The sequence below is a fragment of the Salvelinus alpinus genome, chromosome 3 (assembly GCF_045679555.1).
Source record: "Salvelinus alpinus chromosome 3, SLU_Salpinus.1, whole genome shotgun sequence".
Lineage (NCBI taxonomy): Eukaryota > Metazoa > Chordata > Actinopteri > Salmoniformes > Salmonidae > Salvelinus > Salvelinus alpinus.
Genome location: NC_092088.1, coordinates 66395956 through 66413126, shown reverse-complemented (window position 1 = coordinate 66413126; position 17171 = coordinate 66395956). Strand labels below are relative to the sequence as shown.

General features: G+C 40.3%; 1 protein-coding gene across 1 annotated transcript in view; it reads right to left on the bottom strand.

The window, feature by feature from the left end:
- tspan15 (tetraspanin 15) overlaps positions 1-17171 on the bottom strand; it is a 50776-nt gene that overhangs the window by 22658 nt on the left and 10947 nt on the right. The window contains exons 2-3 of the mRNA XM_071393797.1: positions 13419-13604; positions 12264-12338 (exon numbers count right to left, since the gene is read on the bottom strand). Of these exons, the coding sequence (XP_071249898.1) occupies positions 12264-12338; positions 13419-13604 (261 nt within the window). The remainder of the gene's footprint in view (positions 1-12263; positions 12339-13418; positions 13605-17171) is intronic.

Genomic DNA, 17171 nt, shown 5'->3' with positions numbered 1-17171 from the left:
TTCAATTATAACGAATACATGCTATATTGATCTCCACTTGATGAGGAAAGGGTTGCATATAGCTCAGGTTAATGTATGTAGCCTTCTTAACAAAATAAATGAGGTTTTTAACTTGGTCAACATAAATAATATTCATATCTTGGCCTTGACCGAAACGCATTTAGATGCATCTGTAAATGATGGGCAAATTAACATTCAAGGATATAGTCTACTGAGAAGGGACAGGAATAGTGGGGGTGTAGCACTGTACATTCAGAATCATATACCTTTTAAAAGGATGGATGACCTTAATGTATGTCAAATAGAGGCACTATGGGCTCAAGTACATCTGCCTCACCAGGCACCCATATTGGTGGGATGTGTGTATAGGTGTGTATAGAGCTAGGACTCTAAGGTGTCCTATTTGGATGACTTATGTACTGGGTTTGACCAGGCCACAGATAGCAACAGAGATGTATTTATCTTGGGTGATGTTAATATAAATTGGAAGGATCAAAATAATTAGAATAGAACAATATTGATTAAATATGCCAAGAACTGTGGTTTGAAACAAATGGTTAATGATACTACTAGATCTTCAATTAAATTGGGTCATCGTTCAGACACATGCATTGATCTGATTTTCTGTAATATACAATTGCAATGCTTAAAAGCCAGATCAATGCCAGTGGGCTGGACAGACCATAATATTGTGCCTAGAGGTCGACCGATTATGATTTTTCAACGCCGATACCGATTATTGGAGGACCAAAAAAAGCCGATACCGATTAAAATCGGTCGATTAAATTTTTTATTTGTAATAATGACAATTACAACAATACTGAATGTACACTTCTTTTAACTTAATATAATACATCAATAAAATCAATTTAGCCTCAAATAAATAATGAAACATGTTCAATTTGGTTTAAATAATGCAAAAACAAAGTGTTGGAGAAGAAAGTAAAAGTGCAATATGTACCATGTAAAAAAGCTAACGTTTAAGTTCCTTGCTCAGAACATGAGAACATATGAAAGCTGGTGGTTCCTTTTAACATGAGTCTTCAATATTCCCAGGTAAGAAGTTTTAGGTTGTAGTTGTTATAGGAATTATAGGACTATTTCTCTCTATACGATTTGTATTTCATATACCTTTGACTATTGGATGTTCTTATAGGCACTTTAGTATTGCCAGTGTAACAGTATAGCTTCCGTCCCTCTCCTCGCCCCTACCTGGGCTCGAACCAGGAACACATCGACAACAGCCACCCTTGAAGGAGCGTTACCCATGCAGAGCAAGGGGAACAACTACTCCAAGTCTCAGAGCGAGTGACGTTTGAAACGCTATTAGCGCGCACCCCGCTAACTAGCTAGCCATTTCACATCGGTTACACCAGCCTAATCTCGGGAGTTGATAGGCTTGAAGTCATAAACAGCTCAATGCTTGAAGCACAGCGAAGAGCTGCTGGCAAAACGCACGAAAGTGCTGTTTGAATGAATGCTTACGAGCCTGCTGGTTGCTACCACCGCTCAGTCAGACTGCTCTATCAAATCATAGACTTAATTATAACATAATAACACACAGAAATACGAGCCTTAGGTCATTAATATGGTCGAATCCGGAAACTATCATCTCAAAAACAAGACGTTTATTCTTTCAGTGAAATACGGAACCGTTCCGTATTTTATCTATCGGGTGGCATCCATAAGTCTAAATATTCCTGTTACATTGCACAACCTTCAATGTTATGTCATAATTACGTAAAATTCTGGCAAATTAGGCAGCCCAAACTGTTGCATATACACTGACTCTGCGTGCAATGAACGACACAATTTCACCTGGTTAATATTGCCTGCTAACCTGGATTTCTTTTAGCTAAATATGCAGGTTTAAAAATATATACTTCTGTGTATTGATTTTAAGAAATGCATTGATGTTCATGGTTAGGTACAGTCTTGCAACGATTGTGTTTTTTTTTTGCAAATGCGCTTTTGTTAAATCATCCCCCGTTTGGTGAAGTTGGCTGTCTTTGTTAGGGAGAAATAGTCTTCACAGTTTGCAATGAGTCATGTTAGCAGGCAATATTAACTAAATATGCAGGTTTAAAAATATTTACTTGTGTATTGATTTTAAGAAAGGCATTGATGTTTATGTTTATGGTTTTACTCGCCCTAGCAGAGCTGGTTGTCACACCCTGGCCTTAGTTATCTTTGTTTTCATTATTATTTTAGTTAGGTCAGGGTGTGACATGGTGTAGTATGTGTTTTTGTATTGTCTAGGGTGTGGTATGGTTTAGGGGGTTAAGTAGAGTAGATGGTTTAGTGTTCAGTGTAGGTGTCTAGGAAAGTCTATGGTTGCCTGAATTGGTGCTCAATTAGAGACAGCTGGTTATTGTTGTCTCTGATTGGGAGCCATATTTAAGGCAGCCATAGGCTTTAGCTGGTTGTGGGTAATTGTCTATGTGTAGTGTGTGTCAGCACTATTTATATGTATAGCTTCATGGTCGTCCGTTTGTTATTTTGTTAGTTTGTGTATAGTTGTTCGTTTCTTGGTTTTTCTCTCTTCTTTAATAAAAGAGGATGTATTTTGCACACGCTGCGCCTTGGTCCAATCTCTCTCAAGAAGACGATCGTGACACTGGTTAGGCAGTTTTCATGTTATCCAGAGCGTTGGTGACTAACTGTGCTGCTGGATACAATTTAAATTGCGCTTTTTTGCCGATGTTTACTGACACCGGCCATATTCAATGGGTGTTGAGGGCTTGTAAACTCATTATTCTGCGCTCTGGTACACTCAGACGAGAGTGCTCTGAAATCGGAGTAGATAGCCAGAACGAATTTACGAAAGCACCCGAATATCCATTGAGAACGCACAACAACTATACCATTTAGGTAAGCTAAGAATGACGGGAATAATCAAGTCAATAAACGTTGGGTAGTTAACCTATAGTTAATATACTGGCAAGTTTGATGTATAACTACTAACGTTAGGTAGATAGCATATCATTACAGCAGTATGTAATGATGTTAGCTATGTGGTTCGTAAGGACACCGTAGATAACAAATTGTCAGCCAACATAACGTGTAAGGTAACTTATTTGAAAAGTCATTACTTTATTACATTAAGTAGCAAGCTACCGCGAGGACGCACTCTATCGACTCTGCGGCATGAGCATGCTTTTGGTGCACAGTCGATAGCGCGCTGGACTACGGGCAAGAAGGTTGAGGGTTCGAAACCTGCTCCCTGCTTGTTTCATTTGAAGTCGTGCACAATTATCAGTTTATTATTTGGTTTATATTGCCCATTCATTGTCAGTTAGAGACACAGTAGTGCACTGGGACCCAAAAGCATAATCAGTGCTGTAACTCCCCCTTGGTCGTTAGGGCAAATCTGGTCTGTGATATATATTTAATTTTTTTTCACACCTAGCTCGGCTATTAGACTATTCTTTAGTAAAGGTTGAATAGTCTATTGTTCAGCTATTAGCCCCCCTCCCCAACTTGAAACAAATTGTTGTTATTCCCATCTCGTTCCTCGCCCTCTTCCACGCATCATTCTCCGCCTGAGTGGCTCGCTTGTGGACGTGCAGGCAGGATATTGCAGCACTTTCAGCTGTGCGTCAAGAATTCTGCATAGCAAGTTTGTATGAAGGTCTGGTTATTCACAGGCAAATTGTTATATGCTATGGAGGTACATTTTTGTCGAGAGCAAAACTTTATTTTCAATCCAAAATAAAATTGTTCTGAAAGCAAAAACATTTTTTGCAATCAAATATTTTGTAATGGCGTGCCAAACTTTATGCATTTTATTCCCCACAAATATTTTGAGAACAAAACTCATTTTTTGAGTGTCAGTTTGGCTACAACCAATACCGTTCAGCCTTTCTTTCCGACACAAAGGAAGTCATAGCGGACACCTACGAAGGACTGTGTGATGATGGCATCTCAGGTAAGCAGCACTGGCCGTTCTTCCGTCCAACTTCTACATGGGTAGTAGTTAGCTCCTACGATTCAGTGTAGGTTCATAACATTCTACCATCCATCAGAATGATAAATCATGCAATTATTATTCTCAAGCTAACCAAAAGCATTTAGCTTCAAACGCCTGTTCTTGCAATTTCCAGTTGAATTCATCTAACTTTCTTTCATGGCAACTCTTGAGCAGGCCATGTCCTATTTGTTTTATAGTCAATATATAATCATATTTCATGACAGTTAGCTTTTTTTTACAGAAGGATGAAAGAACACAATATGGTCTGTCGGGGAATGCTATTCTGATATGTCAGATGAAGGGTTAGACCAGAAAGTCAGGGCCATTAAGGCAAGGATGCCTCATGCGGGCTTTAGAATGGTCAGAGGAAGTCTCCAAGCTATGGGCCATTGTGTACAATGGCAAAGAGTTAGGGAGTCTTTGCAGCGTGTATGTAACAGTTTTAACTTTAGTCCGTCCCCTCGCCCCGACCCGGGCGCGAACCAGGGACCCTCTGCACACATCAACAACAGTCACCCACGAAGCATCGTTACCCATCGCTCCACAAAAGCCGTGGCCCTTGCAGAGCAAGGGGAACCACTACTTCAAGTTCTCAAAGCGAGTGACGTAACCGATTGAAATGCTATTAGCGCGCACCACCGCTAACTAGCTAGCCATTTCACATCCGTTACATGTAGATGGTACACGTATCATTGCCAGAATGATCCAGCTTCGTTGCATTGCTCGGCAAAAATACTCTGTTCCGTCTCTCGTCCACATTGATACAAATCATAAATTGATAAGGTACTAAGATGTAGAATGTCTCCATCAAATCTAATAAGTTATTTCAACTTTTTTTATTCTTACTTATTCGTAGACAAAAATTTTGATGATGAATGAAATTGGAGTTGTTCTTCATCAACTGGTAATACATAAATAATGAAGCAGGTTAATAGGTTAAACATTTCACTTTTAATTCCAATGCTTTTTTTCAAGATACAACATTGTCATCTTTGAAAGTATAGATGGATTTTCAAGGAAGGTAAGTATATTATTTTGTATGCATATTGCATATTTCCCATCACCTAATGAACAACCACAATACCAGTCTGGTGTTAAGCTTTCTGTGCTGTATTGACGTATCCTGAAAATGACATCTGCTGCTTTAGATTGAACGGTCATATCGCAGTCATTGTTTTCATATCTACAAAAAATAAGCTATTTTCTTTACTTTCAGAGTGGGAGCTGATCAAGGGATCGAAAATGTAGATATTGCCAGATGTATGTTCACTGTCCGAGGAACAGGCCGTGGAAGCTTTATTGCTGGAAAAAGTGTCCATAACCAGAGGTAATGAAACTGTTCTGTGTTCTGTTTCTCTCTTCCTGCCTTGTTATACATGGAAGCTGTCTCACATGCATTCATTTAAAAACCCTTAAGATGTCAGCTGCTAATTTTCAGGTTTACACCCCAAACACTCAGCCATTTTCACTGGACTATCAAGCCCCTGTTGCTGCCAAGTCATGATTTCCCTGGGGGTTAGCCTTGCAATAACCAAGTGGTGAGACACATAGCCCTCTATATTTAAACGTTTCAGGTACACTCAGATAGGTGTCTGCGTCACATAGAGTCACAACTTGCATTTCTATAACCTCGGACCCACCTCAGTGTTCACTATTCATTGAGTGAGACCACAGAGATCAGGTTCCACCCCCCCACAAAACCTTTTCTTTCTCTCTGTTAGAGTGGACTGCTTATGGAGAGATGTTTGGAGTGCTGTGACATGTCAGTACTATAACTTGCTGCACAGTTTGGAGGAAGAAGGCTACCTTGACCTGTCAAATTCTATCCACCTATTCTATGTGGGATATGTGTTCCTACCTTGTCTGCAGGCAGATCTGCAGCATTTCACAGAGAGTTGGAATAATCACCCTTTAAGTACAGAGGCGAAACTGACACCTCACCAGCTATTGCCTTAGCACTGCACAACTGATTCAAATGATCAAGTCATCATCAAGCTTCAAGTGGCATTTATATATTAATTTCTGATCTGGTAATGTAAAAGTCTAATAATGATATTATCTTCTATTATTTGTCCTCATGTCTCTGTTTTTCAGCATAAAGTACTCTGTAGCCACTTGGTGTGGACACCAGGTGAGACCCCCAGTCTCTTTTTAACTACCTTATTTTCTCAATAACAGTCTCTCTCCTTCACTTCATCCCTCTCCTCCTTCTCCCTAAATCCTCTAGGTTATATCAGCTGTGTTCTTGAACCACTCCCGTATCTGAACTGGCTGACACAGAGGGCACAGCATGATCATAGAGGAGGGGTTACTTGGTCAGGTCAACAGGAAGTATTATTAAAGAGATGCTTTACATTGAAATACAGATAGAGATGTAGTAGTCCCAGAGTTAATGATCCAAGGTCAAAGTTTTGCATTTTACCTCCTGATGATGATGACTGACCGTGTTCGAATAAAAAAAACAAAGCTTAAATCATACTCTCTTTATCCATCGGTCTCTCGTCTGCAGGTATGTTTTGATGTGAGAGAGGAAGCCAGTCCCGTCATTGCCACCTCACCCACTCTTAAGATAACCTTCGGGCCGACTGGGAGCCCAAGGCTGGTTAGGAGAGACCGCTAGATACACTATGTAATTGTGATGAACAGAGAATATTAGGGTAGCACTGTAATTTATTAATCATATGCGATCTTCCCTGCTCCTCGCTTTTACCTCTTTCTTCTACACCTCTCCCCACCTCCTCTTTCTTCCTCTATTTTTTTAAATAAATAATGCACACCATATGTGCATTGAAGTACAGATTGAACTTGTATTTATAATATTACAATTATAGTATTTATAATGCATGTATTATGCATTTATAACACCTGGATAATGAACTTTCAATAAAGCATTTCACATTCTCCACTGGTTAAAATGAAGTATCTCGGGCCTCCCGGGTGGCGCAGTGGTCTAGGGCACTGCATCGCAGTGCTAACTGCGCCACCAGAGTCTCTGGGTTCGCGCCCAGGCTCTGTCGCAGCCGGCCGCGACCGGGAGGTCCGTGGGGCGACGCACAATTGGCATAGCGTCGTCCGGGTTAGGGAGGGTTTGGCCGGTAGGGATATCCTTGTCTCATCGCGCTCCAGCGACTCCTGTGGCGGGCCGGGCGCAGTGCGCGCTAACCAAGGGGGCCAGGTACACGGTGTTTCCTCCGACACATTGGTGCGGCTGGCTTCCGGGTTGGAGGCGCGCTGTGTTAAGAAGCAGTGCGGCTTGGTTGGGTTGTGCTTCGGAGGACGCATGGCTTTCGACCTTCGTCTCTCCCGAGCCCGTACGGGAGTTGTAGCGATGAGACAAGATAGTAATTACTAGCGATTGGATACCACGAAAATTGGGGAGAAAATGGGATAAAATAAAAAAAAAAAAAAAAAAATTTTTAAAAAAAAAATGAAAATTAAGTATCTCATTGAAATACTACACCTATCCTGTGTCCTCAGATTAATGCAGATGAAGGGACTTCGATATACATAGGAAGTGTACTGTTTTTTTTCTGTATATATGAATTACAAATCAGCCTGTACTTAAATCATGTTTCTAGTCTATTGCATAGTTACAATGTGAGGTAAACACTGTTGAAGAGTATAATTGTCATACATACATTTGAATGGAGTTTGATACACCTGGTATTGGATATGACTGAAAAAGAATGTCTCAGAGATTCATACCTGAACCGCACCTTTATTTGCCAAGGAAGAGTACATGATCAGTGAATACATTCAATGTGGGGATCTCATGCGCGGTAATAACTACAGTACATGTATATAGGACTTGCACAATAAATGTATTATATTCTACTCAATCCATAGGCTTCATTAATGCCATTCAGACTTGAAGTCAATACAACAACTATGATAACTGAGGTTCATAGGTTCTGAACTAATATTCATACCAAATGTTTTAGGGTCCATACACAGATTGGCTACATACTGTAGCTATCTACACATCCATAGGCATACATTTATATTTATCCTCCACTACACAATAAGCAAATACATAGTTAGCTAGCTATGTTACTTCAGCTGCATTGCATGGCAAATATAAGCAAGGCAAGCTTACACAATTGTACATTCAATTTGCAGTAAATGCTTTAGCTAACTAGATTCTTTACATCCACTGTTTCACAAGACGACAGCCTGGTTTTCTCAGGAGTCCCTAAAACATTAAACAACACAAATTACAATTTTATACTCATGTCATAACACTAGCTAGCTAGCTAGCTGGCTAATGTTAGCTAGTCAGCCAACTTGCTAAATAGCAATTTTCGTAAATTAACTTTATAACAAAAAAATATGCAATCGTTTGTCTCTACATTAACCAACATATTCCTCTCAAGTGTACATTTTTTGCTTAACTCGTTATGACGTTATAATTACTTACATTTGCTTCCACCGTAATGTTTTGTCAGCCATCTTCACTGAAGAAAGTCACCAGCAACAGATGGCTCCCGTCAAACTCGTCATTGGAACAACTCAATATGATTGAGCACTCATTATGCATTTGGGTCTCAACTCCCCCTTGCGGTGGTCTGGAACAATGAAGCTGTAATGCTGGGTACCTCTAAGTCCCGCAGTGTAAGCTCGCAACTTTTAAAGGAGGACCCACTGTAAGCTTTCAACAAGCTTTTTGACGTGAACATAAGTTTTATGGGTAGCCAAGCCCTACAGAAACAATGTGTTCTAGAAGAGGTTTGAGTCCTTAAAAAAAGGGGTTATATTTTGCAGTCAAATAAATATATAAACAGGGAGATATATATTAAAACAACTTTTGAAGTTAATATAATGCTATAGTTAAGTGAGAAAACCACTCTGAAAAAGGGCAGCACAGCTCCTCCTGATGTGAGCATGAAAGAGATTTTAAATTCACTGTCTGGAGATATGAAGAACCATTTCAAAGTAGAGGTGTAGGCAAAAGAAAAATATTCTGTCATTGATGAAAAAGATGGAATATGTCAGATATACAAAAAGCTTGGGGGAAAATACAGAGAATGCCTAATTCCTTGACAAAGACACAATGGTCTTTAACTGTATTAGCCGAAGTAAGGAAACGGGATTAGAAATTATTTCTGGAGAATCATGACAGGACATTGGAGATAAAGAAAGTTTGAAAGCTCTTGGTGAACAGATCAAAACCTTGGAAGAAGAAATTCAACAATTACAGGCAAGGGTCGTAAAAACAGACCCTTTGTTCCCTCAATCTACCCCCACTCTGAATTGCACAAGGCAGATCAGGTTTCAAGCATCTAGTCAGCACTGCCTAGCTATGAGTCAACAGATACTGACAGCAATGACGAACAATGTCTTAGTACAACCAGAACACAGGCTGTAAAAGGTAGTAAAAACACATCTCTAGTGACAGTAATCACACACAAATCAGCATCTCCAAAACAGTTGGACGAATGGTCAAAAATGTTGAAACATCCACGAGAAGTGGGTATGAAAACATGGGACCATTTGAAGCGTTATAAGAAACTCCACAATCTACATCCTTATGATGGGTTACAGTTATTAGCTTTTGTTTTGAACAACCGTGAACATGGTGTCCTTGAAGAAAAAGGTTTATAGAGCTGTGGGTGGTGAAGAGCAAAATGTGGCTGATGGATGGAGGAGCCATACATGTTCTGGTCACCGGCAATGAGAATGTCGGAAAAGAAAATGTGTTCTTATGAGGAATGGCCAGGAGAAGCAGGGTCCACAAAGACAATGCTGGTGCTAGCAAAGAAGCTATGGCCGCTACTAAAGTAGTGGAGGCTCCTAACAGCATCATACAACGTGGCACAATATGTAATCCAGCTACTCTGATGCTTCCTCCAGATACCACATTACTTGAACGACTGTTGTGAGTTAGTTTTGGATCAGCTCTTTGATGGGTTTATTAAGAGTAATCTGTTGGAAAACCCAGAATTGATCTTATACACAGACAGTTCAAGCATTGTGGAGGGGGGTGTGAGGAACGCAGGCTGGGCAGTTACTACAATGGACAATGTGATAGTGACAGACACGTTACCTGCAGGAACATCAGCACAGGTGGCGGAATTGGTGGCTTTGACAGAAGCGTTTAAACAGGCTGAAGGAAAAACAGCTAACACACACACACACACACACACACACGAGGTATGCTTTTGGCGTTACCCATGATTTTGAAAAATTATGGAAAAACAGAGGATTCATGACATCACTGGGCGCTCCTGTGAAGAATGGGCCAGAGGTGATGGCTCTACTGAATGCTCTCCAGTTACCTGGACAAGTTGCAATTTTGAAAATTAAAGCACATGGGAAAATGTTTACAGATGAGAGTAAAGGTAATGATATGGCTGACAGAGCTGCCAAAGCGGCTGCCAAGAGAACACCTCTGTCTCCTAAACTGATTAGGAGATACACCTTGGATACATTGCAACACATTAGAGATATGCAAGGCAGTGCACCAAAAGATGAAGTGTGGGAAAGGATGGCTGCAGGATGCAAACTCAATCAAGAAGGTGTTTGGAAATACAACCTGAGATGTGTAGCGCCAAATGCACTCTTACCCTACTTGGTGACACAGATCCACTCTTTGAAGGCACATTGGTGTGGACAAGATAGTTTATCATTTTGTGGGCAAATGGTGGAATCATGGCTGAGGCTGTTATGGCGAATTGCAATGTTTGTATGGAAAACAACACCAAGGGACGAGTGAAAGCACAGACACGACAAGCACCTGCACCACCAGGACCCTTCAGACATCTACAGCTTGATTACATCACAATGCCCAAATGTAAAGGACATGAAGATGTGCTGGTCGTTGTTGATCGTTTCTCACGATGGGTTGAAGCCTACCCTACGAAGAAAAGAACTGCACAACACACAGTTAAAATTCTGATTCGAGAAATCATTCCCAGATGGGGATTTCCGGAACAATTCGATTCTGACCAAGGCACTCATTTCACAGGAAAATGTGTCAGGAGGTAGCTCGTCTTCTGAACATAGACTGGCAACTACACTGCCCTTATCATTCTCAATCGAATAGGCAGGTAGAACGCACAAATCGAGTTTGGAAAGAGAATTTCAAAGCATCAAGAAGGGATAGCATGACCAGATGCATTGCCTACGGTATTATGTAGTATACGAGCAACACATAATAAAACCACAGGGTTGAGTCTGTTTGAGGTCGTCACAAGTCGACCCATGTCACTACCAGGCACTTTAGATTTGAGAAAACCAGATGTTCACTTCATGAGTGACACAATGCTTAACTATTGCATACAACTCTCTAATGCAGTAGGGGAAGCAGAAAGACAAGTAAAAGAGGTGTGGGGAATAAGTCCCGAGGGGGGACATGACGTAGTACCAGGTCAGTGGGTGATGGTAAAAAAAGATGTAACAGACATTAGGGCCAAAATGGAAAGGTCCTTAATCAAGTTTTGCTCATAACGGCAGTAAAAGTCCAAGGAGAAAATCACGATGGATACATGTCACTCATTTGCAAGGTTGTCCATTTTGATGACATAGAGGAGCCTGGAGAATGAAGAACTGATTGATTAGCAATTGGGGGCCAATCTCGGGTAAAGAAGCATAGTAAGATGATCAGAACCCGATAAGCTTCTGTGTTGTACACCACAGTCGTCATATTAGGGATATCTAGGTTTCTGTACCAAATATTAGATGGGTTATAAACTACATCCGGTCCCTTTGTTCAGTGGAGAGAATCACTGGAGGAGAGAATCCCTGAGGACAGGGAAGGAACGACCATCTACCCCTCAGCACAACATCTATGATTTATCCTCTTCGAATAAACCTATTTTCCTCCCCCTGATTTGCTTTGAGGTCTGTGTTATTAAAGAATAACAACTGCTAACACTGGAAATACAATTTAAAGTTTGGTACGGATAGTCCTCCTACATCTTTCCCTCTTTGCAAGTTTGTCAATTTTATCTGGCCAAAAATCTTTTCACAAATTTCAAAACATAACGGGAATGGAATGTCAGACACAAGACATTGGAAAATTCCTATATGGAAACCACAAGGGCCAATCTGAAATACCCTGAGAATGGTGAAAAGAGCGGTTAATATCCTTGCCTGATAACACAATTGATTTAGTCTCACTATGTTGACTTATTGTAACGTACACTGTTTCATAAACTTGCTAGCTTTCTACTTGCACAAGCCAAGGTAAATGTATCCATTTAGAGGTGGCATGAGTCCCTTTTGTGTATATAAAGATTGGCTTTCTCTCAATGATTATGAGTTTAATAATGGCTAAGTAATGGGTTTACGGTACCTGATGCCTGAAGACCAGAGCCAGGATTCCACCGAGGAGCTCCAGAATGAGACAGACTGTCAGGGTGTAGAGAAACTGAAAAACAAAATCACATGTACAAGGTTAATACACAGAATCTTTTTATTTATAAAAACAATTTAATGGATCTGTCTGGTTAGCTTTCCTTTGATCATATCTTGTGAACCACAAAACCACCTGTTTGCTGTAGCATCTTAAATGCTGCTGCTCTTTGCCATTTTGATAGCAGCTCAGCTAAGGCAAAAAAAAAATTGATAATGAAAAGGGGACACTTGTGGTGCCCTCATACACGAAAAACAAACGTATTGATCATTGCATGATGAAATTGAAGGGGCATTGTTCTAAGATGTTGCCAATTGTATGCCTAATTGTCTTTGAATATCAGGCGCCATTTAAAACTGCCTGTATTGTAGTTTCTGCACACAGTAGCATTAAAAAACGTATTCTCCAGTGAAATAAAATAGCAGAATTTGTTTAGGCAAAAAAATACCTTGCTTTTAGAAGACAAAAATCTCAAATTCGTTCAGAAGGAATTAAACTCAAGCCAATACATCTACTTAAAAGTAGATGCAAACATCTCAAAATGTGATTAATATTATTCCAGTCATTAATTCATCAGAGCAATGTGTCATATCTAAAATGGATGAGGGCCTGCTAAAGTCTGATTACATATTTCAAATGTTGTCAACGTGGGTGGCTAAACTGTGCCAAATTAATAAAATCAATGATAATTATGTAGCTAGTGGACTTTCATTAGTAATTGTGTCTTAATTACCCTGTTGGACCTTGCAGACAAATCAACCTGAAACCCAACCAACTGATGCTATGCTAAATATTTCAGGTAACATTTATGGTTTAGCACTCATACTTTGCATACTAACATGAGCACTATATTGTCTCATGCCACTAGCACTGAAGGCCTTAGATTATAATCGAGAAATATGTTTCAAGGACTGTACACAGTCCATGTCCTAGAATTTAGGTAAAGCCGGTAAAAACGGTAAAGCCCAAGGTAAATCAAGTGCACATGAAATACATTAAAATATTTGAGATATGTATTTTACCCAGGTCTGGTGAGTGGTGAACCTCAAGCCTATATCACAGTGCTGTATTCAATTGTGTGGGCCTAGTACTCACCACTTTGAGGAGCATCAGGTTGTCCCTGAGGGAGGCCAACACGCCGATGAAGGAGACAATGAACATCACCACCCCCAGGACGATCAGGATGATCGCGGGGGCCAGAAACACCCCCTCCAGGGTTTTGTAGCGCTGCCGCTCCACCTCCGCATAGATACCGATGGCTAGGATGAACCCCCCAATCAGCTACCAGAAATAGAGACAGACATGGAGATGAGAATTAAGTATAGGGGCTAAGAGTGGTTACCTATACTGAGTGGTTACCTACAGTATACTCAGTGGTTACCTATAAAATGCCATGTCAAATCAGAAAACTTAGAACTTGTTCTATGTAAATGGTTTCATGTTAATTTAATGCTCATAGATGAATTCATATTTTCTTTAAATAGTTAATGAAGAACCACACAGAAATCTAATTAATTATGATCACAAACTTTAATCCCACTGGGCAAAGACATCAGTTCAATGTCTAGTTTTGATTTACATAGATTGAGTTGTCAACTAACATGATTTCAAATGTGAAATCAACAACCATTTGAAACATTGGATTTAGGTTTAAAGTTGGGGGGGGGGGGGGGGGGGACAAATTCCCCTAAGCCCTTTATGTTGATGACTTTTTGCAAATCTAAAATCAGTTTTTCACATTCATTCAGCATCACATTTAATTTTGTTGTTGTTGAAATGACATGTAAACAACATTGATTCAACAGGCTTGTACCTTGTGGGATGGCTCCCTGCTGAGGGTAATTCATCATTGAAATGTATATAACATATGTGCTAGATACACTGCTAGATTAAAATCAAATGTTATTGGTCGCGTACACATTTGCAATGTTAATCGCAGCTGCAGCGAAACGCTTATTTTTCTAGCTCCAACAGTGCAGTATACCTAACAATACAAAACACCACAACACTTACAAATCAAAAAAAGAATGACAGTGCATTGGAAAGTATTCAGACCCCTTGACATTTTCCATAGTTTGTTACGTTACAGCCTTATTCTAGAATGGATTAAATAAAAAAATCCTCAATCTACAAACAATACCCATTCCCATAATGACAAAGCAAAAACATTATTATTATTATTGTTTTACATATTTGCAAATGTATTAAAAATAAAACAGAAATACCTTATTTATATAAGTATTCAGACCCTTTGCTATGAGAGACTCAAAATTGAGCTCAGGCGCATCCTGTTTCCATTGATCATCCTTGAGATGTTTCACCTTTGGTAAATGCAATTGATTGGACATGATTTGGAAAGGCACACACATGTCTATATAAGGTCCACAGTTGACAGTGCATGTCAGAGCAAAAACCAAGCCATGAGGTCAAAGGAATTGTCCGTAGAGCTCTGAGACAGGATTGTGTTGAGGCACAGATCTGGGGAAGGGTACCAAAACATTTATTCAGTATTGAAGGTTCCCAAGAACAGGGAGGTGACCAAGAACCCGATGGTCACTGACAGAGCTCCAGAGTTCCGTGGAGATGGGAGAACCTTCCAGAAGGACAACCATCTCTGCAGTACTCCAACAATTAGGCCTTTATGATAGAGTGGCCAGACGGAAGCACTCCTTAGTGAAAAGGCACATGACAGCCTGCTTGGAGTTTGCCAAAAGGCACCTAAAGGACTCTCAGACCATGAGAAAAACAAGATTCTCTGATGAAACCAAGATTTAACTCTTTGGCCTGAATGCCAAGTGTCACGTCTGGAGGAAACCGGACACCATCCCGACGGTGAAGCATGGTGGTGACAGCATCATGCTATGGTGATGTTTTTCAACGGCAGGGACTGGGATTTTTTTTTTTTTTACGGAGCAAGGTAGAGATCCTTGATGAAAACCTGCTCAGGACCTCAGACAGTGGCGAAGGTTAACCTTCTAACAGGACAACAACCCTAAGCACACAGCTAAGACAACGCAGGAGTGGCTTGGGGACAAATCTCTGAATGTCCTTGAGTGGACCAGCCAGAGCCCGGACTTGAACCCGACATCTCTGGAGAGACCTAAAAATAGCTGTGCAGCAACTCTCCCCATCCCACCTGACAGCGATTGAGAGGTTCTGCAGAGAAGAATGGGAGAAACTCTCCAAATACAGGTGTGCCAAGCTTGTAGCGTCATACCCAAGAAGACTCGATGCTGTGATTGTTGAAGCACCTTTGGCAGCAAAGTACTGAGTAAAGGGTCTGAATACTTAAGCAAATTGGTTCTTTTTTTTGTTGCAAAAATTTCTAAACTTGTTTACGCTTTGTCATTACCAAATCAAATGTTATTCGTCAATGCAGTTAAAAAAAATACAGATAAGAAATAAAAGTAACAAGTAGTTAAAGAGCAGCAGTAAAATAACAATAGCGTGACTATATACAGGGGGAGTACTGGTACAGAGTCAATGTGCTGGGGCATCGGTTAGTTGAGGGGTATTATGTGTAAATTGATGAGGAAAACAAATGTAATCAATTTTAGAATACGGCTGTAAAGTAACAAAATGTGGAAAAAGTCAAGGGGTCTGAATACTTTCCGAATCCACTGTAAGAAATATTAGAATGAGCAATGTCAGAGTCCAGAATATTAATATATAGGATACTCTCAAATGGTGCATCTGTAGACATTTATAAGGGTGTTAGAGGTCAAGCAGGGGTCTTCAGAATGAGGTTGAAGAGGTTTTGCTGTGCCTTCTTCACCACACTGTCTATATGGATGGACCATTTCAGGTTGTCAGTGATGTGCACCCTGAGGAACTTGAAGCTTTTCACAAACTCTACTGCGGCCCCATAGATGTGAATGGGTGCATGTTCTCTCTGCTGTCTCCTGAAATCCATGAACAGCTCCATTGTTTTGTTGATGTTGAAGGAGAGGTTATCTTCCTGGCACCACTCAGCCAGGGCCCTCATCTCCACCTTGTAGGCATTGTTGGTCATTGTTGGTAATCATGCCTACAACGGTTGTGTCGTCAGGCAAACTTGATGATTGCCCATTTATTCAGAGTTCTTAGAATACACAGTACAATGCAAAGATTAATTCTAATTTGCTGGATTAAGTAGGGCCGGGATGATACCAGTACCGCAGTACTCGTTAGTATCGTGGCAAGGAAACAAAACACGAAGCAGATTTAACTTCCTTAGGAAAACAGCCCTAATGTTTCAAACAAACATTATGTTGTCATCCAGAGTCACATGTATTTATTTCCCAAGCTATAGCACACAATATTCTACATACAGCAGGTTTTTAAAAGGAGCAAAAGATTTATGGCCTACTTTGTGTTTTAATTTCGCATTCGAAAAAATATTGCGATTCTGGTATTTCCACAGCCCTACTATTAAGTTAATTGGCAGTACATTGCCATTTCAATTAGCTGATTAGTTTGCAAGCATTAGCAATCCATCTTTTACTCTAAGTATCAAAGTAATTACAACATTGAGAAGGGCTCCCTCTTTAAAAGTAAAGACAAGAATTAAAATCACTTATAAACACATGAATGCAAACGCAGAAACTCAAACTGCCCTCTTCAGCTTACTTCACTGTTCACAGTCCTTGGTTGAAAAGTGAATGTGAGGTAACGATAATGGGAGTAGTAACCCCTCCAGCACTAATGAACCAGTATGTAATGCTGATTTATTACAAAAGTACACATTCTCTGGTGTTCATTACATCCTATACCTGTGACAACTAATCAGTGTCTCTAGGTCTATGAATGCCTGTCTCCCCAGGTGTGCCACAGGCAGCTGATTGGACAGCTTTCCCCGCTTCAGGGCCA